Source organism: Neoarius graeffei, chromosome 19 (genome assembly GCF_027579695.1).
Source record: "Neoarius graeffei isolate fNeoGra1 chromosome 19, fNeoGra1.pri, whole genome shotgun sequence".
NCBI classification, from domain to species: Eukaryota; Metazoa; Chordata; class Actinopteri; order Siluriformes; family Ariidae; genus Neoarius; species Neoarius graeffei.
In genome coordinates, this window is record NC_083587.1 from 44,093,285 (window position 1) to 44,116,897 (window position 23,613).

General features: G+C 44.3%; 1 protein-coding gene across 1 annotated transcript in view; it reads left to right on the top strand.

Annotated features, from left to right (window-relative positions):
- Positions 1–1,314: 1,314 nt before the first annotated feature.
- The window catches only part of LOC132867301 (polyunsaturated fatty acid lipoxygenase ALOX15B-like), a 29,472-nt gene continuing 7,173 nt past the window's right edge, over positions 1,315–23,613 (top strand). Inside the window, exons 1-12 of the mRNA XM_060900121.1 lie at positions 1,315–1,406; positions 1,966–2,122; positions 6,888–7,089; positions 7,446–7,527; positions 7,637–7,759; positions 16,386–16,489; positions 16,596–16,765; positions 16,902–17,045; positions 17,209–17,412; positions 18,493–18,579; positions 21,196–21,365; positions 21,491–21,612. Of these exons, the coding sequence (XP_060756104.1) occupies positions 1,973–2,122; positions 6,888–7,089; positions 7,446–7,527; positions 7,637–7,759; positions 16,386–16,489; positions 16,596–16,765; positions 16,902–17,045; positions 17,209–17,412; positions 18,493–18,579; positions 21,196–21,365; positions 21,491–21,612 (1,558 nt within the window). The 5' untranslated portion in view covers positions 1,315–1,406; positions 1,966–1,972. The remainder of the gene's footprint in view (positions 1,407–1,965; positions 2,123–6,887; positions 7,090–7,445; positions 7,528–7,636; positions 7,760–16,385; positions 16,490–16,595; positions 16,766–16,901; positions 17,046–17,208; positions 17,413–18,492; positions 18,580–21,195; positions 21,366–21,490; positions 21,613–23,613) is intronic.

Genomic DNA, 23,613 nt, shown 5'->3' on the forward strand with positions numbered 1-23,613 from the left:
CAAAATAACATGGAGTTGAATTAATAATATCAGTCAATTATTTACATATCATTGCTTACTGTTCACTGTGCAACAGTCACATAAAAACCGAGTGCCAGATCTAGCTAGCTTGGTACAATACTTTAGGTGCACCCAGTGGTTGCATTGTGTGTTAACACACTGGACCCAGTTGGTTATATACAGATCTCCATCAGTGCGATTCCTAGGGATGTAGAACCTCTTACAGACACAGCACTTTTCCTCATCTGCTACCTCAGACTCTCTGTTGGCTGGAGAGTCATCCTCTGATTCTGAGGAAGATGCGAGCTGGATTTGGGATGGACCAGGCTGTGGGGACTCCGGGGGTGGAGGTGGTGAAGCTTTCTTGCTCTGATGGTTGGTTGAATTGCTCACAGAGGCTCTCTTAGGGGCTGGGGCTGAAGTTTTAGAGGGTTTGGAGGACTCCCAGTATGTTTTGAGTTTCTTAACAGTTTCTCCCTCAAGAGCACTCCCACCAACAATATCATGCACACTACGATGCTTTTTCTTAGGTATGTCTGTGAAGATTCTCAGTCATCCAGGTCATGGTAAACTGTGGGTGGTAAAAGAGAGCAACTGGACTTGCTTGAAGATTCTTGAAGACGTTTCACCTCTCATCCGAAAGGCTTCTTCAGTTCTGTCTGACTAGTAGGGTGTATCAAGTATTTATCCTCTCATGGATGAAAAGCTCATCTAAGGTGTCACTCAGTGCGTTTACATGCACATAGAGAGAATCGAATTTCTGCCGTTGCTCGACTGAAATCGAAGTTCAAAATGCCATGTATACACCTTAATTCGGCTGAAATTGAACCGAACTTGATTTCTCGGAATCAAGCTACGCGACCTAGATTATGCGATTTCTGCCGAGCTACTTAGTGCATGTATACCCTATTGAGCTACGTATTCGAGCTACTTACTTCAGCACTGCCCCTTCCGGAAGTGACGAGTGACGAGACCACAAGCGGGAAACACAACAGCCTCGGTCGGCATGACAACGCATGAATCTTTTCTTTTTGTGGCATTGTTTGCACTGTTAAAATGTGTGTGTGTGTGTGTGTGTGTGTGTGTGTGTGTGTGTGTGTGTGTGTGTCTTGAATTTAAATTATATTTTCATCTTAATCCGACATTGAAATTTTGCCATGCAAAAAAAAAAAAATTTGGACAAGGACACTTTTATTTTTATTTCGACTGACATCATCAAAAATATGCTGAAAAAATCCGTGAACCTAAAGATAAAAAATGGGTGGCCTAAGTGTGCCATCTGTGTAGGCGTACCTGTAGTTTAAAAGCAAGACCACTCCTTGTCTGTCTTCTGAGTCCTGCTCGTAGCCATTGAGAACACTAGTCTGATCAACAGTAAGACTTCAGAAAACATCGAAAATATTCTGGTAAGCATTAGTGGCTGATCTTTTTCATATTTTTTTCAGTAGTAACTAATGCTACTACCACTACTACTGTTACTACTACTACTACTAACACTACTACTACTGTTACTACTACTACTACTACTACTGCTGTTGCTGCAAATACTAATACTATTCATTTGGCCTTGACAGTATGAAGTTTTATCATTCATTGCTCAGACCTTCCACCATTACAAAGAATTTCAACAGAAATCAAACCACTATGAAAACTACTTGTCTCATGGTCTTCCTCCTTTTCTCAATCCCTAATCATCTCACTCACTCATTCTCTCTCTCAGTCATTCACATAGTCACTCACTCACTTGTATATTCACTCACTTATTCACTCATTCAGACACTCACTCACATATTCACTCTCTCACTATCATAGTCACTTCTATTCACTCACTCATACACTTACTTATGAATTCACACACTTATTGAATCACTCTACTCACATATTCACACGCTCACTCACTCTACTCACGTATTCACACGCTCACTCACTCATTCACTCACAAACTCTCCTTCTCCCACCGTACAGAATAACGATGGTGATCTACACAGTGACGGCATACACAGGGAAGAGAGCCTTGGCTGGCACAACAAGCTCCATCTCCATCAAATTCCAGGGTCCCCAGAATGAGATTGATGAAAAGGATTTGGATACAGGACTCTTCTCTAACTTTTCGCAAGGATCAGTAAGTGCACACATATGGCAGCAAGAGCTGAGGAGGCTAATTGGTAGCCTACAGATGTTCACTATGGTTGACAGCATGTGTTAATTGTATGTAATTTTTTTTTTCAACACTGGATTGCACTAAATGTGCTTACATGAAATGTATTTTAAAAAAAAAAGCTCTACAAACATAAAGACAACAGGTGTGTTGTACTGTGAACAAAGTAATTGCATTCATATAAATCTTTTGATTCTAAGTTAGTTTCATTATATAGGAGCTCTGAGGGATTCTGACTGATTCAAAGTTACCTGAATGCAACCCAACATTCTTCAGTTACTTTGCATTGTATTTAATGTGGGAACAACATGTACCACACAACATGGTATAGTTTTGTTAGTTTGTTTCATTCAGTGTTTATCTGCACTGTAAACCCCAACTGCTCAGTGAACTCAAAATATTAGTGGAAACTGATTACCACTAACATTTCATTTTTTTCTGAAGTTTTAAACTTTAGATATTTCAAGTTTTTGGAAAATGAAGTACTTTATACTCAATAAATCTGAGCTAATGATTTTTAAATTTGAGTGCTAGTCAGCTACTCAAATATTTTAACTGATGTCTGTAATGACTGTTGAAGGTGGGTGGAGCACAGAAGCACGGCAGGCCAGAACTGAGTGTTACAAAAAACTTTATTTTAGCTTTTCAGCTTTCCCTTTCACACTCTCCCAGTCAGACACGCATGCACACAAGTGTCCAGGTTGGGGAGCGCTCCCTTTCTCTGCTCTCTCTCTCCTTTTCAAGGGTGCGGTCACTGGGGGAGACACACAAACACAGGTTAATTCACATCAGGTGCAGTGATTCTGCCACTTACCTTCCCTGACTCCGCCCTCCATTCACAGACTGATGCTTGACCACGCCCCCACTGCCACATGCCCCCACCGCCCGACTCAGGCCGGGGAGCTGTCCGGCCTGCAGCTGACTCCCCCCCTCCCCCTTGACGGGAGAGGAAATCCGCCACAACCATCTGTGCCCCCGGCCTGTTGACCACCTCGAACTTAAACGGCTGGAGTGCCAGATATCAATGGGTGATCCGCGCGTTGGCATCCTTCATGCGGTGGAGCCACTGCAGGGGCGTGTGGTCCGAACAGAGGGTGAAAGGGTGCCCCAGCAGGTAGTAGCGGAGGGCGAGGACCGCCCACTTGATGACGAGGCATTCCTTTTCTATTGTGCTATACCTGCCCTCGCGCACTGACAGCTTCCGGCTGATGTACAGCACTGGACGGTCCTCCCCCTCCACCTCCTGGGACAGAACAGCCCCCAGCCCTCTGTCCGACATGTCCGTCTGCAAAACAAAGGGGAGAGAAAAGTCAGGGGAGTGTAACAGTGGCCCCCCACACAGTGCAGCCTTTACCTCAGAGAAAGCCCGCTGGCATTGCTCCGTCCACTGGACTGGATCTGGTGCCCCTTTTTAGTGAGATCAGTCAGCGGGCTGGTGACGTCCAAACAATTAGGTATAAACCTATGATAGTAGTCAGCCAGCCCCAGGAACTGCCTCACTCCCTTTTTGGTCTTGGGCCTCGGGCAGGCCGCAATCGCTGCTGTCTTATTGATTTGGGGACGCACCTGCCCATTGCCCAAGTGGAACCCCAGATACCGTACTTCCACCTGCCCAATCGCACACTTCTTTGGGTTGGCTGTGGGACCCGCTTGCCTCAGCGACCTAAGGACGACCCTCAGGTGGTCTAGTGCCGCGGCCAGTCATTACTATAAATAATTATATCGTCCAAGTATGCGGCCATGTAGGTGGCGTGGGGGCGGAGGACCCTATGCATAAGCCACTGGAACATAGCGGGCGCCCCAAACAGCCCAAAAGGAAGTGTGACGAACTGGTGTAAGCCAAACGGTGTGGAAAAGGCCATTTTCTCTCGGGATAGCGGAGTCAAGGGGATCTGCCAATATCCTTTTGTCAAATCCAGTGTCGAATAAAAATGAGCCGTGCCTAGTCGATCGAGCAACTCGTCAATACGAGGCATCGGGTACGCATCGAATTTAGACACCGCGTTGACTTTTCTATAGTCGACACAGAACCGGACCGACCCGTCGGCCTTGGGAACCAAGACCACCGGGCTGCTCCAGTCACTGTGGGACTCCTCGACGATGCTCATTTCGAGCATGGCCTCGAGTTCTTCCCGAACCATTTTTTGTGTGTTCGGGCAGTCTGTAAGGGCGGCTGCACACTACTACCCCTGGGGGCATCTCAGTGTGGTGTTCTATGAGGTGGGTGCGGCCGGGCAGGGGTGAGAACACATCAGAAAATTCTGTCTGCAACTTGGTGACCTCCGTGAGTTGGGTCAGAGAGAGGTGGTCTCCACAAGGGACCGGAGCAGTGGGCGATGTCAATTTTCCCTTTTGAACCTCCGGCCCCAGCTCCGCCTTCTCTGGAATCACCGACACCAACGCCACGGGGACCTCCTCGTTCCAAAGTTTTAACAGATTAAGGTGGTAAATCTGTAATGCCCTGCCCCTGTCCATTCGCCTCACCTCATAGTCGATGTCCCCGACTCGCCATGTGACCTCAAAGGGTCCTTGCCACCTGGCGATCAATTTGGAGCTCGACGTGGGCAACACCATGAGTACTTTATCTCCCGGTGTGAATTCCCTAAGGCGCGTACCCCTGTCGTACAGACAGACTTGATGTTCTTGGGCCTGCCGCAAATTCTCCTGGGTTAGGTGCGAGAGTGTGTGGAGTTTGGCGCGCAGGTCAATAAGAGAGAGAGAGAGAGAGAGAGAGAGAAAAGAGGGGAGAAGAGGAGACACGCTGTCCTGCCGTCGGAACAGCCGCTATATGGTCCTCTGCCAGCACAATGGCCTGATCCAGCGATGCCGGGCGATGGCACTGGACCCACTCCATTGTTCCTTCCGGAAGTCGGGCAATGAATTGCTCCAGCGCCACCAGGTCGATGATTCCCTCGGCATCGCGGTTGTCGGCCCTCAGCCACCGCTGGCAGGCGTCCCAGAGTTGCTGGCCAAACACGAACAGCCGGCCGACCTCCTCCAGGCGCAGCGCGCGGAAGCGCTGCCGTTGCTGCTCTGGGGTGCACCCCACGCGTTGGAGGACGGCTCTGCAGAGGTTGGTGTAGACCAGCCGGCTGTCGGCGAGGAGTTGTAGTGCGATCAGCTGTGCCTCGCCCATTAGCAGGGGGAGGAGGCGCGCCGCGCGCTGTTCCACCGGCCAACCCCACGCCTCTGCTGCCTGCTCAAAAAGAGCGAGGAAGGCTTTGGGGTCGTCCTGTGGACCTATCTTCGTTAGGGTGAGGTGGGGAGGGTCCGCGGCGGTGGTGGTGGACCCCCCCGATGCGAGTAGGTGCCGGAACGCCTAGCAATTTTCCTGCAGCGCCAGCACCAAGGCTTCGAACCGTTGTTCCTGCTCCTTCTGGAGGGCGACCAGTGCCTGGTGCTGGCTCTGTTGGGCTGTGGCGAGGGCATGGACCAGGTCCTTGAAGGGGGAGGACTCCATGGGGCTGTTCTCTTCTGTACTCCCTCCCGGGTTTCAGCACCACTGTAACGATTGTTGAAGGTGTTGAAGCACGGCAGGCCAGAACTGAGTGTTACAAAAAACTTTGTTTTAGCTTTCCCTTTCACACTCTCCCAGTCAGACAGGCATGCACACAAGTGTCCAGGTTGGGGAGCGCTCCCTTTCTCTGCTCTCTCTCTCCTTTTAAAGGGCATGGTCACTGGGGGAGACACACAAACACAGGTTAATTCACGTCAGGTGCAGTGATTCTGCCACTTACCTTCCCTGCAATTTGGTCCTCCAGCTGTTCCTTTTTTGTACCTTTAACTTTTCCAGCCTCTTATTGCCCCTGTCCCAACTTTTTTGAGATGTGTTGCTGTCATGAAATTTCAAATGAGCCAATATTTGGCATGAAATTTCAAAATGTCTCACTTTCGACATTTCATATGTTGTCTATGTTCTATTGTGAATACAATATCAGTTTTTGAGATTTGTAAATTATTGCATTCCATTTTTATTTACAATTTGTACTTTGTCCCAACTTTTTTGGAATTGGAGTTGTATATCACGTGGGAAAATTGCAAAAATAACACTGTAAACAATACTATAATATACATTATTCATTGTAACAGTGCATTTAACCTTTTCCTGACTCAGCCGGACAGGGTTTTACATGATGTTTAGCCACTATATAATTTAGCAAAGGATTACGGGTTATGATATCAGCTCCTTTCTATTGTGCTACAATTTAAGTTATTTGAACTTAAATGTTTTGAGTTGATTCAAAATTAGTTGTTACTTACTTATGGTAAGAATCCAGTTTACAAATTGTGGTTTTAACTCAACAGAGGGGCACATGTCCTTATTAAGTTGATATATCAGTGGAATGAGTATTGTAAAAAACATGAAAAAGTAGCATAATTGCTAAAAGTTGCATTTTTATGGCTTCAGTGTATTGCAAAGGATCATGGGAGTGAGGGAACACTCAAAACTTTTAAGGTAACGATCAAAACTTTTGAGTTGGTCTGAAAGGTATTTATTTTGGGGAAAATGTACATAAATTTTTTATTTGAAAAACTGAAATGTTAGTGGCAATAAGTTTCCACTTAAACATTATGTCCATCAAACGTGTCGGGGTTTACGGTGTGTACCAGACAGGCAGAGTGGAGATCATTTCACACAATCACATCACATCTCTTTTAAAACTAAATACTGTAAGTACACACAGAATCTCCCCCCAAAAACCCCCCCCAAAAATCTATATCTTTACAGGAACGGAAAATTGAGGTAACGTGTAAAGCATCTCTGGGGGAGCTCATACTTGTGAAACTCTACTCCAAGCCATTTTTGGATGTTGACAACAAGTGGTTTTGTGATAAGATCTTGATTACAACGCCTGAAGGGGCTGAGGTTTTGTTTCCATGTTACCGTTGGTTGAGCTGTAACGAGAAGCTTGTTTTAAGACCAGCTAAAGGTAAATCATAGCCTTAGTGGCTGCACATCACATTTACTAGTGTACTTGAAAATTCACCAGCAATATTTTCTTGCAAATGTACAGTATTATTTTGCACACACACACACACACACACACACACACACACACACACACACACACACACTTTTTTGCATACTGCAGATGAATTTCTGGCCAACAAATCAATGCACAGTTTTGCTTTATACTGTAATAATAATAATAATAATAATAATAATAATAATAATAATATGCTTTTCTTTGTTGATAATAAAAAGATTTAGGTCACATTACCAAAACAAAAAACAAGATTATCGAACTTTTCATTGAATGTTGCCCTTTGTACATTTCCATCTCAGCTTTGCTCGAGTTCCAGGATAGCAACCCAGCAGCCCATCAAGAAAGAAGGGCAGAGCTAGAACATCGACAGGAGATATTTAGGTTTGTGTGGGTTGTCAACGCCACTGGGACTTTATACATATTGCCAGCTGCCTGAACAAAAATGACATCTTAAAATACCCTTTAATCTGTCTGCATATTCTTCCCACAGATGGAGTGTGTACGCACAGGGCATGCCCCGCATTATCAGTTTTGACTCTGCCCGTGCTCTGCCAGCTGAACTTCGGTTCTCTTACACGAAGGAGACAGAATTTCTCTTAACGGCTGGAAAGCAGTAAGTCTGAAGTGACTTTTTCCATGGCATTGTTTGCAAAGTCTCACAAAACTGTTGGAATTGTGGAACCACAGAATTAATGTATAAATTAAATGTATTGTGATCTTATATTCAATTCAGCTCAATTTGTTGTTATATTTATAGTCAAAATCACCATTGACCATGGCATGTAAATGTAGGTCTAAAATACATTTTGAAAATGTGAATAAATTTTCATTGAACGAGGGGTTGGAATCCAAGGTGGACCAGGCAACATTTGGCGCTGTTTTTAGGTTAACTTATCAGCTTCATAGTAACTTTGATGGTTAAAGGAGACATAGAATGGAAAATTCTCCAAAGAATTGATAATATAAGTTTATATATGTGGGTATGGGTACATACGGATAACTATGGATGACACTTAAGTTTTCACATTTACTGGTCATATATGACAACAACAACAAATAAACAAACAAATAACATGTTAATATAAATAATATGTTTAAAAGGTTTTTAATAAATAAAATAATGCCCTCTGTTATTACAGGTGTGCATGATGCCACGCTCATACAAAAGAAAAACAGACAGGGCCGCACAGTCCCGTGCAGTTTTGGAGAGAGCCGCAGAGGAAGTCAGGAAAGGCAGACCTATTCGGGCTGTGGCGAGGGATATGCATTTGGACAGGATGACTCTGACTAGGTTCATTGAAAAGATAAAGAATGGAGAGGTAGAGACAGGTTATACCAAGTTGGCATCAGCTCATATGGTATTCAGTCACATTATGGAGGCAGACCTTGCCAGCCACATTAAGACAATGTCTTTTCAGTTCCACGGGTTAAGCCCTGTAAAATGCAAGCAGCTTGCTTATGAATTTGGAAAACTAAACAATGTGACAATGCCAGACAACTGGTACAACAAGGAAAGAGCAGGTCAGTTTTTGAAAGAAACAATCGAAAAGATAGAGCTGTTTTATATATATATATATATATATATATATATATATATATATATATATATATATATAAGTAATTGTATGATTCATTGCATTGAATTAATTGTATGTCAAAATCTATGAATAGGAAAGGATTGGGGCGGCACGGTGGTGTAGTGGTTAGCGCTGTCGCGTCACAGCAAGAAGGTCCGGGTTCAAGCCCCGTGGCCGGCGAGGGCCTTTCTGTGTGGAGTTTGCATGTTCTCCCCGTGTCCGCGTGGGTTTCCTCCGGGTGCTCCGGTTTCCCCCACAGTCCAAAGACATGCAGGTTAGGTTAACTGGTGACTCTAAATTGACCGTAGGTGTGAATGTGAGTGTGAATGGTTGTCTGTGTCTATGTGTCAGCCCTGTGATGACCTGGCGACTTGTCCAGGGTGTACCCCGCCTTTCGCCCGTAGTCAGCTGGGATAGGCTCCAGCTTGCCTGTGACCCTGTAGAACAGGATAAAGCGGCTAGAGATAATGAGATGAGATGAGGAAAGGATTGGTTCCTCTCTTTCATGAAACGACAAAATTTGTCTTGCCGAATGCCAGCCACCACCCCAGCCCAGCCTAGCCAGCAGCCAGCCACCCCAGCCCAGCCTAGCCAGGAGACTGGGGGGTATCAGTCTCCTGCGTCAATCCTCCCACTTCCGAAGGCAGCACCTAGAAAAGCACAAACAAAAAGAAAAAGAGTGAAAACTAGGATACTTACTGACACCCCAGTAAAAGAAGAATTGGAAAGAATGAGAGAAGAAAGACAAAAGAAGCCACCAAAAGTCCGAAGAAAGATCTCATCTCATCTCATTATCTCTAGCCGCTTTATCCTTCTACAGGGTCGCAGGCAAGCTGGAGCCTATCCCAGCTGACTATGGGCGAAAGGCGGGGTACACCCTGGACAAGTCGCCAGGTCATCACAGGGCTGACACACAGACAACCATTCACACTCACATTCACACCTACGGTTAATTTAGAGTCACCAGTTAACCTAACCTGCATGTCTTTGGACTGTGGGGGAAACTGGAGCACCCGGAGGAAACCCACGCGGACACGGGGAGAACATGCAAACTCCGCACAGAAAGTCCCTCGCCGGCCCCGGGGCTCGAACCCAGGACCTTCTTGCTGTGAGGCGACAGCGCTAACCACTACACCACCGTGCCGCCCCCCGAAGAAAGATACCTGTTCAAATTGAAGAAGACAGCAGTTCTGATGACACGCACATGTCCTTGGATGATGACCCTGATAGTCCTTGTATGACATCAGATGGGGAAGACCAGTTGTTAGATGTGGGGGATTATGTTGTGGCAAAATTCACGGGGAAGAAGAAAATGCATTTCTTCATTGGCCAGATAATCAAATTGGATGTCTTCAAAATAGAGGCAAGATTTCTCAAAAGAAGCCGGTCATGCCATGGCTCTTCAAGAAAGCCAACCTTTGTCTTCAAAGAGAAAGATGAGGCTGTCCTGTCAAGACAGGATATCGTGAAAAAATTGCCCCGCCCCTTTACTGTTGGGGGGACAGCACGAAGGGAGAGGCAAATGGTGTTCCCTTGCCATTTGAACGCTTGGAACATTGAATAATGATGAAATGATTGAATGATTGCTGCATGTTTTAGCAGTGTTTTAACCTACTGAAAGAAATAAGATTTTTTGGCACTGCTCTACTGTTTTAGTAATTTCTATAATATAGTATATCTCTCATTCCCTGTCTAACCATCCTTCTTTCTATCTATCTACGCATATCTCTCTCTCTATCCATCTATCTATCCCTCCCTATCCCATCTCGTTCTATCACCTCTCTCTTCATCTCCCCTTCTCTATGCAACGGCCCTATCCCCCACTTGACTGGCTTGACTTGATTCATTGATTGCATTTCTAATAATAAAAGTTGTTTACTTTGTTAACCTAACATGTTTTGTGTTGGCTCAGTTTACCCCACACAGTGGCTCATCTTACCCCGTGCATGGGGTAAGTTGAGCCACTTGACATTTTTTTTCAAGAGGTAATATCACTCTAACCATAAGAGCTTATCAATTATTTTTTGCTCAGATAGTAACAGTACACTTTGAAATTTGGTATGGTGTGTAGACTGGAAGCAAAAATGGCTTTAACATGTAGTTATGATGAAAAATGTAAAAAGTGGCTCATCTTACCCCGCTCCCCCCTGTTTGGTAAGCTCAGCCACCAATGGGGTAAGTTGAGCCAGTGGCTCAACTTGCCCCACATCTAATGGCTCATCTTACGCCGTGGCCACCATTTTGTAGAAAAATGCTAATAAAGGGGATTAGGCTAATCAAAATTATTTTTATTAGCATTTATATCATAGCTTAGAAAGCCACTAACTTAACCCTAATGTGTCTAAATATTATTCTACTTTTGTCTTCTCTAAATCATCTTCACTGTGGACAAACATGGAATTGACTTAGAAAACACAAAAACACATTTTTATAAATATCTCCCTCACCTAGTTTGACATGTGGTGCTCCTCTCCACAAGTGTAATGGCCCTTTTCCACTACCCTTTTTCAGCTCACTTCAGCTCGCTTCAGCCCGACACGGCTCGCGTTTCGACTACCGCAGAACAGCACGACTCAGCCCTGCTCAGCCCCCAAAACTCGCACGGTTTTGGAGTGGGGCTGAAGTGAGCCGAACCAAGCCGAGTGGGGCTAGGGGCGTGAGGAGACACTCCCCTGTGCACTGATTGGTGAGGAGGAGTGTCCTCACATGCCCACACACACCCCGCGAGCACGCTGGGATCTGTAAACAACGTAAACCCGGAAGAATTACGAATTACGAGAATTTCTGAAGCCTTATGCGCCTCGCCTCATCTATACGCTCTTGCCAGTATCTGTTGGCATTGTCGGTGACAACAAGCCACAGCACCAAGACCAGCAACACTAACGACTCCATGTTTATTGTTTACTATCCGGGTCGTGAGACTACCGCTTAAAAGGTCACTGATGTCACTGTTTGCGCCGCCTAACGACATCACGAGACGTCCACCCACTTTCGCTAACTCCACCCAATGTGTCCACCCACTTCCAGCCAGCACGGTTCAGCGCGGTTGTAGTCGAAATGCAACTCCAACAGCCCCGCTCAGCTCGACTCAGCCCAACTCAGCACTGCACGGCTCAGCCCAACTCAGCCGCGTTGGTAGTGGAAAAGCGGCATAAGTAAATGGTCCCGCCCCCCTTTGAATGTGGTCACATGGTCACATTTGTTTACTGTTTCTTAGAAACAGGGGGTGGCTCATCTTACCCCGCTCTCCCCTATATTATATAGAGGGATTTCACTGACGTCACCCGAAACCGGAAGTAAACAGACCCTGCGCCATTTTGGAAGACCAACAAACTCGTGATTAGGGGGAAATAACGGCAGCGGTATGTGAACCCACGAGAATAAAGTGGAGTGGCAAACGACTTAAACAAACAAATCTGAGCTGTTTTATTTATGATTTATTGGCCCAACAGTAGACTTGAAAGAAACCTGTGTGAGACTTGGCAAAAAACTGTGGATATAATGGATAAGTCTGTGCATGATCTGCGGACACTTTGAGGTAAGCAAACGCAAGAAATTCAGATTTAAAACATGCTAAAGTGGCCCCAAGTTGATAACTATATGAGGAGCAAGCCTCACAGACTTCTACAATTTAATAATAATAATTTAGGATGGTTTGGGGCTTGCTCTCCCTCCTATTATATAAATAAAGCATAGTTGTTGTGTAGGCATATATCATAAATACATATGTATAATTTGGATAAATTAACCTAAATTATGGATACCTTAATAGTAACAAAAATGATTAATTTTTCAACTGAAAAGATATATTATTAAAAGATAAACAAAATTACCTTGGCCATAACTATGTGTAGGTTATTCTTAATAACAGCTGTAATATCACGAACCAAGCCATTAACAACATAATTGTAAGCCTGTAGCCCTTTGTAGGCTTTCAAGTCATCAGCAGTGTAGGCACTGGGTGTAAACAACAAATAGTTTACAATGACTACGTTTACATGCACGTCCAAATCGAGCTGCTGTTGGTAATCGAGCAAAGGGTCCCAGCAGGGGTGCCAGAGAAATCCAATCCTACATGCACAAGTGAAATCGGGCTATTGTGCACCCGAGCCACACGTGGCGCTACACGCCCCATCGTGTTGGTACACTTCCGGTTGTCGTCATGAAGAAGAGCTATAGTGTTGCCAGATACTGCTGACGTTTTCCAGCCCAAAACATGTTCAAATCCGCTAAAATGCACATAAAACCCCCAATCTGGCAACAGTAGCAGTTCCGTGTTCAAGCTGTTCGGCTTGCTCTAACAGACTGTATGGCTACAAACTGTCCGGCGCAGACCACTGTTTTGTAAGACAACTTATTTTGCACAATAATATTTTTCTAAAGTCCATTTTTTGCTTACAAAAAAATTTTTTTTTTTGCTTACAATTTAACTTATGTCTTAATAAACACACAAAGTTCAATTGTTTTGTTTTTATTGACATTCTTCAGATGTTGGACATATATATATATACAAATACAATGACTTGTTTATGTACACAATTCACAGCTATGCAACAGCTGTACAGATGTATTTGGTGATACAGTAAGTGAGCTAAATTTTAACAGTGCAAACAATGCCACAAAAAGAAAAGATTCATGCCGTTGTCATGATTCATTGTCATGCCGACCGAGGCTGTTGTGTTTCCCGCTTGTGGTCTCATCACTCGTCACTTCCGGAAGTAGCTCGACAGCTAGCTCGATAGGGTATACATGCACAAAGTAGCTCGGCAGAAATCGCATAAACTAGGTCGTGTAGCTCGATTCCGAGAAATCAAGTTCGGTTCAATTTCAGCCGAATTAATGTGTATACATGGCATTTTGAACTTCGATTTCAGTCGAGCAACGGCAGGAATTCGATTCTCTCTATGTGCATGTAAACGTAGTGAATGTCTGGGTAGCAAACAGATGGCAGAATTGGTGTCTGGTCCTCCTTATGTTTCCATTCTCCCTTGCCGTGAGTCTTATCATATGGGTCAAACCCATCAATCACAGCCAGTTTCTCCACATACCATGCCCTTTCTGCAGCTGGTAATGTACTCTCATAACCCGAATTATCATCCATCGTGTCACTTTACTCTCGCTCGTACTTTGTTTTATATTGTGAGTGCATGTACTTGGTCTTCCAATATGGCGCCTAACAAAATCTCACGGCGCGGTGACGTCATGCGGTAGCCCTCTATAGGAAGTGAGTATGAGTGTGTGTGTATGTATATTTTATATATATATATATATATATATATATATATATATATATATATATAAAAGCATAATATGCATAATTATGATATGGGTGTCTGTGTACGTATGGATGTGTATAGTTATAGGTATGTGTATATGTATGTATTGTATGTGTGTATATATGCATAGCATAAGTATTTGTATGATTTGATTTGGGTGATATTATACCATGTTGGTATGTCTTGGTATGTTGGTATGGTTTTTTTTTTGTTGATTTTGCTTTCTTTTGTATATATAGTTTATTATGGTGGAAAGTGACGTTTGATTAGCGGTGGTATAGAGGGTTAGGATTTGATAAGTTATTTACTTCTTCCTAATCCTTTCCGAACATTATTATGTTACTGCCTTGTGGCTACGCTATTCTGTTTATGATGATGTTTTGATGATTGCATTTTTTTTTTATTTTTTGTTTTTTTGTTTGTTTTTATATCTTTACTGTTTGGAATAAAGCAATCAATCAAAAAAAAAAAAAGAAACCATTTTTGCCTTGGCTTTGATGAATTAAGAGAGGTTGTGCATAGCCAAAGAGCTATCATGAACATGAGGCATGGTTATGCCCTCCTTCATGAGGAAATCTTGAACTTAAAAATAGCCACTAAAAGATGGGCAAATTAGAACAAAGCCTACAAATGATGTAAAATAGCACAAAGCCATTCAGTTCAATTGTGGTTGCCAGAGAGGGCACCATTTAGCCAAAAGGGCCATTTCAATACTCCGCGAGAATTTACGCCATTGTTGCTAATTGGCGACTCTAGGGGGAGCTCCATAGGTAAAAACTTGTAGGCTTGCCTGGTGTACCTCTAGGTGAATTTTCATCTTTCCTCTCACCACTTGCCATGTTTCACCAGCTAAATCATCATTATCTTGTGCTACTAGTATAGACCTGGTTTGAATCCTATCTCACTGGACGATCGTTCAGTGTGTCATGGCTTGGGCAAACATCTGCACAACAACACCTCACCACAGGGGTGCCCCAAGGCTCAGTGCTGGGGCCCCTCCTCTTTGCCATGTATAACACGTTGTTGGGTCCAGTCATCCACTTGCATGGCTTCTCCTATCACTGCTATGCAGATGACACCCAGCTCTATCTGTCCTTTCCTCCTGGTGATTCCACAGTGTCAACACGGATCTCTGACTGTCTTTCTGACATATCTGCATGGATGAAAGAACACCACCTCCAACTGAACCTCTCCAAAACTGAACTGCTGGTCCTCCCAGCCAAGCAAGCCATACATCACAACATCAGCATTAAGATAGACTCCCTATCTGTTGCTCCCACCAAGGCTGCAAGAAACCTGGGTGTAATGATTGATGACCAACTGACCTTCGCTGATCACGTTGCTGCTGTCGCCAGGTCGTGCCGCTTTTCTGTATTCAACATAAGGAAAATCAGGCCGTACCTAACCCAACATGCAACCCAGCTCCTGGTTCAGACCTTGGTTATTTCTCGCCTTGACTATTGCAATGCCCTCCTAACAGGTCTTCCAGCCTGTGCTGTGAAACCGCTACAGATGATCCAGAATGCTGCTGCGCGCCTGGTTTTCAACCAGCCAAAAAGAGCACATGTCTCACCGCTGTTCATGGAGCTCCACTGGCTACCCCTAGCTGCTCGCATCAAATTCAAATCACTAATGTTGGCCTACAGGGTGATTGATGGATCTGCTCCAATCTACCTTAATACCCTCATAAAGCCATATGCTAACCTCCAGTCACTCCGCTCCTCCAAGGATCGTTGTTTAGCACGGCCAACACCTCGCACAGGTCAATCCAGGCTATTGACATGTCATTGACACATGTCACATGTCGATTAATCATCTAACCCTTACTGCAAATCTGAGATTTGTTGAGCGGGAGCATTCAGAGATTTGACATGGAATGACCCATATTTACAACATTGTTTTGCATTATTTATCCTATCCCTCAAGCTAAATTAATTGTGGAGATCTACATAAATTTAAGTTGTATTATTAATGGACTGGGGCGGCAGGGTGGTGTAGTGGTTAGCACTGTCGCCTCACAGCAAGAAGGTCCGGGTTCGAGCCCCGTGGCCGGCGAGGGCCTTTCTGTGTGGAGTTTGCATGTTCTCCCCGTGTCCGCGTGGGTTTCCTCCGGGTGCTCCGGTTTCCCCCACAGTCCAAAGACATGCAGGTTAGGTTAACTGGTGACTCTAAATTGACCGTAGGTGTGAATGAGAGTGTGAATGGTTGTCTGTGTCTATGTGTCAGCCCTGCGATGACCTGGCGACTTGTCCAGGGTGTACCCCGCCTTTCGCCCGTAGTCAGCTGGGATAGGCTCCAGCTTGCCTGTAACCCTGTAGAACAGGATAAAGCGGCTAGAGATGATGAGATGAGATTAATGGACTGTGTATCAATTCTGTGTGTTTAGGTTACTTGAACTTAAGCTAACAGGATTAGCTGACCGTAGAAAATCATGGGAAAGCATCAGCCAACTGGAGCCAGTCATTTGTGGATTCAGAAGCGAAACCTTGAGTATTCTCTCTTAAACAGAGCTGTTATGAATTACTGCAGTGAAACAAACAAACAAAACCTACAGGCCTATACCTCGCATATGTCCTGACATAGTTATGCTTTGCAGAATATGTTCAAGATCACTGGGACGAGGATGAGTTCTTTGCCTACCAGTTCCTGAATGGCCTCAACCCCATGGTGATCCAGCAATGCTCAAAGCTGCCAGACAACTTCCCTGTTACTGAGGAGATGGTCAAAGACTCCTTGTATGGAAAAACCTTGGAGCACGAAATGAAGGTATGTGTTTTTGGTGCATGTGTTGGATGGCTAGTGAAAAACAGTACATCACTTTATTACATCAAGGCAAAACATCACATTTGTCATGCAGGTGTTGCTTAATTAGTTGATTACTTGTTTGCCTTCAACCATCCAGAAAGGGAACATCTTCCTGTGCGACTACAAGATGCTGGACGAACTAATAGGAAACGTGGTGGACTATAAACAGCAGTACCTCACAGCTCCACTGGTGCTGCTGCACTGCAATAATCAAGGAACGATGCTGCCCATCGCCATTCAGGTAACAACTCCATAAAATATTAGCTATCATTTTAACCACTTGAACTTTAGGCTGTTTTGTGGGTAATTTCACACAATTATTGTGAGCCCCTAGCCTCCTCATCAGAGAAGCGCCCCAGGTCCCTGTATCATTGCACTTTTTATGTGTTCATTATTTTCCACAGTTAATGCAGACCCCTGGACTGGACAACCCCATCTTCCTGCCCACCGACTCCAAGCATGACTGGCTGTTGGCTAAGATCTTTGTGCGGGCCGCAGAGTTTAGCGTGCACGAGGTGGACGTCCACCTGCTCAGAACTCACCTGCTGGCTGAGGTGTTCACCGTGGCAACCCTGCGACACCTCCCATCTGTACACCCACTCTTCAAGGTATTTAGACTAACATGCATGATTTGAGTTGTCAGACATCCAAGGATGTTAAAAGAAAGAAAATTGAATGTTCTAGGCAGAATTTTAGCCAATTTTTCCAACATTTGCCAATTGGTTCATTCTGAACAGAAATAGTGTTTTAACATTTCTGGTTATGGGTTCCACATTAAATTGTTGTTCCTGAGTTGGTTAGAACAACTAAATAAATAAATAAATTTCCCAGTATATATTCCATGTCCCCAGCTGTGGGACATACAAATGGGTAGGCGTACCTTTAACACTTTCAAACTGGCTATTAGTCTACCTTTTGTCCTTTAGTCTCTATCCTACAGCAATCACTAAAACATCCCTCTGCTTTATTCAAGTTGCATCACTGTAGTAATTATAATTTATAGAGCTCCGGCGCTTGACCTCACTCCACCTAAAATCGGCGCCATTTTGTGATGTGACGCTGTGATGTGACACACGATGTGAAGTACTGAAAGTAGCCACAAACACCATTTCTTGCCATCAGCAGTGTAGAGGGGAAAGGGCTTGTGACCACTTCCCCATTTTCCGATGTTAATTTGCTCCGTGTTATGAAAATGAGGCCAATAACAAACCACCGTTTTCTCTGTACTCTCAACGGCAAGGGTGTAAGCCGGCCTCACAGTATGGTGTCCAAACAAACGGAACACCCGACCACTTCCTGAGCTCCATAGTATGTCTTCTTACAGCTTATACAAATTGAGTAACGTGCATTTGGATTTGCTAGTCTTTGGTCAAATGAAAAACGCGGTCACGTTTTTTTCTTGCACTGTCTTCCCATCTAAACAGAAATGTTGAAATGCCAAAAATGAGAACTAGGCCTACATTTCAGCAAAGAAAATAAGGCCTTTTATGCCAATGCAAGCTAATGTTCATCACGGCCTAGTGCCAAAACAGATTTGTGTCCAAGACAAACATGTTTGATTCGCAGCCTAAAATATTCACCTCTTATGATTACTTTTGAGACTTTGGTTGCCTGCTAGTGGCATTAATATCAAAATGTGTTATGTTTTTATACATATTTGTTTGTTTTTCTGTTTTTTTTTTTTTTAGCTCCTCATTCCCCACACTCGCTACACACTCCAGATCAACATCTTGGCACGAGACCGGCTGATTTCCAAAGATGGAGCCATTACAGTGGTATAGACCCACATAAAAATGTTTCTGCAATTATTACAGAATCAGTAGGGTTTATATTTTCCTTAAATTATTGAATAGGAATGACATACAGTGTGTTTCCATGCAGGGAGATAGCAGAGGTATAACTCATACATACAATGGCAATGATGTTTGATATTGATTTATATTTCTAAATGCTATCATTCATTATCTTGAACTGCAATTATTCTTTTTTGAGAGTAATGCACATACAGTAATACTATGCTATTTGCACCCAGGTGTATCTAGTCAAAAATGCTGTTTGCACTCGGTCACGGTTGGCATAGTAAATGTGGCTATTGAGGTATTTCACCTGACGTCACAGGATCACGTGACGCCCCGGTGTCCGCCATTTTGAACGTCAAGCTACATACTAACGCTGCAGACAGAGAGGGAGAACCGGCTTGAAAAAAAACGTGTTACAGACACCTAGAATAGATTAATTTGTCAGTAAGCACTCTATAAATAACCATGGTGTTTGCTTGTTGTGCTGTGGGCTGCCACAACAGACAGGGACAGCGTGCAGGACTCTCCTTTTACCGGTTTCTAGTGATGGGAATTTCGGCTCTTTTTCAGGAGCCGGCTCTTTTGGCTCTTCTTACTATAAGGAGCCGGCTCTTTCGGCTCCCCAACTCGGCTCCCACCGAAGAGCCGGCTCCCGTCGTTCACTTCAAAAAAACTCTTTGAACCGGATCGTTCGCGACCGACACATCACTACCGGTTTACTACTGACCCAAACAAGAGGGATTACAGCTGTGAAAAGACAGGATTGGGATCCAACAGAGTACTCCAGACTTTGCAGTGATCATTTCATTTAAGGTTAGTTTATCAGTTAACGCAATTTTGATAAAATATATAGCAAAAAGTAAATGGGTCAGTGTTTGTTAACCAAGTGAAACAAGACAGTGTTAATTTGTCTAGGGTTGCATGTAGCAGACATCAGACATAAAACGCAATAACAGAGGCTAGAAAGAAACGGGGGACAGAAATAAACAGGGAAATTAAGTAAAAAGAAAGAAAGAGGAAAAAAAAGAGAGCGCGGATCTCCAAACACATGAGAAGCCTATCTTGCGCACATCACGCGGACTCCACACGTCCACACACGCATCACGTCTGAAGTCATAACTCATCAGGGGAAATCGTGTCCACATTGGCATGTTCAAAAAACAACCTCGCGTCAACAATGATACCACACGCAAGAAAAAAAAAAACAGTCAGGCTACTCAACAACCAACCTGGCAGCAGCAGTCGTTGTCATGTAAACACAACACTTCGGATATGCAAATGCTTCCCGTTACACACGATTGCTATGTCAATAAACATCATTTTGCCAATATTTTAGAGACCCCCCCAACATTTCCCAAATCATGTTTTCAAAGGATCTCATGTCTGTTTCAGGGGATCTCGGATCCCCCGAGTAATAAGACAGTGTTGTGAACATAGCCTACCTTGTACCGTTTCAAACTGCTGGGGTCATCCTTCATCAAACTGTTGACTTCTGTCGACAACCTTGGCTCCATACCAAGGCTGGGTACAGTGTTTGTGATAAAAGACAGATCCAATTTAACACGAATCACAGCTTACTTTCTTGTTAAAATGTGCAAAGGTCTCCACCATCTCATACCGCCTTGCACTGAAGGACTTAAGCGTGCCGTCCAAAATGGCTGCATCACGTGACTTGGTCACGTGGGTGAAATACCTCAATTTACACCCAGGTGTACATAGCATAGAATAGCAGAGACAAGCACCCGGGTGTCTGTAGCATACAATGCTATTTACACCCAAGCATACTTATGTGTATGGAAACAGCATAAGTCTTGATTTGCTTTCTGAAGTGGAAAGTGGGGGTGCTTCCTTAAGAGGCCAAGCTGAGTCTGCTACTGAGCAGGCATCACAGCAATATAGTACTGTATTCCTACATAAAAACTGCAAAGTATTCCTGTCTGAGAATGAGGCTCTGAAAGATAATTATACCTTTCTTACAAAGTCCTGCTCCTCTACAAATCATTTACACAATCTCAATAACTTTCTAATCTCCTCGCACCTACAGTCCCCTGTGGTCCTCCAATTAGGACTATTTGACCATCCCTCACACCAGATTGGGAGAGAGCTTCCATGTTGGTGCCCTCTGTAGAGCAAGCTACCCCTCTACAGCTGTTATCGCCCTTTTTTGGGCCTGTGCATAACACACCTAAAAGCACACCTTTTCACCAAGGCCTTTGGTCTCTAAACCCCTCCCTCCAACTCAGTCAAACCTTGGATATCTTGAAAGGCACAAAATGAAACCACTTGATTGTTGTTGTTACTATTGTGCATTTTTATGGAGCATTTCAAAGGAATCAGATTTTGATAGCTCTATGAAAATCTGATTTCTTTGAAATTCATATTGTAATTTGTATTTGGAGTATTTCCCTTATTACCTGTAAAGCTAACAATAACTTAAACCAGATGTACAAAGCAAGCAGACAGAAGTAACAGGAGTTACTCTCCCCTATAATCCCTAATAAGTTTATACACAGTGACTGGAGAAGTAATTCAGTGACTTTTGAAATGGCAACTAGTACTATGTCCAAAAATTTGTAATTTGTTTAATCTTAGTATTCAGGCATTGGTGGTGATGCCTTGGTTAGTTTTCTGAAGCGGGCAACAAAAGCCCTGACCTACAGCTCCCTCTGTCTGCCTGACAACATCTCTGAGAGAGGCCTGGAGAACGTCCCCAACTACTACTACAGAGACGATGGGATGCAACTGTGGAAGATCATCAACGAGTATGTTTACCAATCAGAACACTGCTGCTTACTGTAATACAGAGAGAGAGAGAGAGAGAGAGAGAGATTTTATTCACTTTATTTCACATTTTATACACTGCATTAAGACATGTGGCCATTTGCAGGTATGTTGCAGGAGTCTTGCAATATTACTACAGATCTGATGAGGACGTGCAGAAGGACACAGAACTGCAGAACTGGATCAGTGAGATTTTCACCAATGGTTTCCTGGAAATAAGCAACACAGGTATACACAGAAATAGTGTCCTTTAAAGGCCTATAATAAATGACTTAAAAACGGCAACAGAACAGTAATACATGTAATGTCAAAAACACTGGTTCTGTCTGCCAATCAGTCAGTCTGTATGTATGTATTTACACACTAACATTAGCATGCAAATTAGTGGTTGGCTGTCTTGTATATTTTCTATCACGTGGCACTGTGATTTTAAAAGAATGGTATAAAAAAAAAAAAGATTTACGCATTTGCTGTCACAGCCGTGGCCATGAGGACAGGGTTGAACCCAAGCGCAGACTCAGTAAGGAGCAAACTTAGTTTTAATGCAGAACCACTGGAGACTTCTCAGACAATCCAGGAATTACATTTGAAATAGATGAAACTAGAAACAAGGACTAGCTGAACAGCAGCAGAGACAAAACATAAGCACAAGGCTCTGACTAGAACAAGCCAAGATGCATAAACTTAACTGACAAAATAATCCTGCAAGGAGCAGCACACAAGACTGGGTTTAAATACATATGAATTAACAAGACTAACAAGGTTAACAAGACACAGGTGAGGATGAAACAAGGTAATGATCAAACAAGGCACAGGTGAGGGGCAGAGACATGGACACAGTGGATAAGCACATGACTGGTATAAACAAAGAGCACATGGCAGACACAGGAAATGACTCAACCAAAACAGGAAGTGACATAAGACAAACAGACAGGGCAAAACAAAAGCACTAAACTACAAGACAAGGAGAAAAACACAAGATACAAAAACAATCAATCAGAGGATCCTGACAGTACCCCCTCTCCAATGGACACCTCCTGGTGTCCACAAGACCCCCACCAAAAGTCCAACCTGGGCGGGTGGAGGGGGATCAGGACGGAGGGAGAAGGCTGACAGGAGCTCAGGAGAAAAAGTTCAATGGGCAGGTGAGCCTTCTCTGGCCGTGCAGACAATGCAACACAAAGCAGATGCGGGCTCTGGCTGGGCAGCGGGCTCTGGCTGGGCAGGCAATGGAGACCCCGGCATGACGGGAGGTTTAAGCAAGGCAGGGAAGTCAGGCTTGACAGAGTCACGAAGTGAGGACTCTGGCGAGACGAGACTCTGGCGAGACAGGAGACTCAAATGCAGACTTAAACAGAACACACTGAGACAGAACAGGACAGACTGGGACGGGACTACAAATGGCTTAGGAATAGGAACATTAACAGGGACAGGAACAGATACAGTATCTGGCACAGTGACAGGTACAGAGACAGGCACATTGACAGATACAGGGACAGGCACTGAGACTCTGCCAAAAATGGGGACAGAGGCAGGCACAGCAATAGGAACAGTAAAAGGCACAGAGATAGGACCAAGGATAGGGATACAGATAGGAATAGTGAACGGAACAGTAATGGGGACAGTGATGTTGACAGTGACAGGAACGCAAGTGGGGACATTGACAGAGGTTGTGGCTGACGTGGGAACAAAGTCTTCCCCAGGGACTGGGGTGGGGTTGGACACAACAGGCTCAATCTTGGGGACAAAGACACCGTCAACTGCTTTGGACTCAGGGAGAGGGTTAGAAACAGACACGCAGGGGTGGACTCAGACATACACAAATCCTCAGACCAGGATTCTGAAGGAAGCACAGGATCCAGAGCAGACATTGAAAGACCACTTGGAGGAAAAACAGGGCAAGACACAGAATTGGACAGAAGAGCAGGTTTAGAAACAGACACAGGGAGTGAAGCACATCCTGGCACACCCTCATTGGCAGATAAGAGAACAGGGGGAGATTTACAGAACTCAGGGACAGATAGAGAGGTTGAAAGGGACTCTGTTTGCAGGGAAGCGGGCTCAAGCACCAGTTGGGCATGGGGTGGCTCAGGCGCCAGCTGGGCATCGGGAGGCTCCTCTGCAGCTTTAACCACACTTGAACTGATCATGGCCTGGACAGGATGTGAGGGATCTGGCCCGACTTCATTCTGCTGTCGGAGGACCAACTGGGTTGATGAAGGTCCTAGA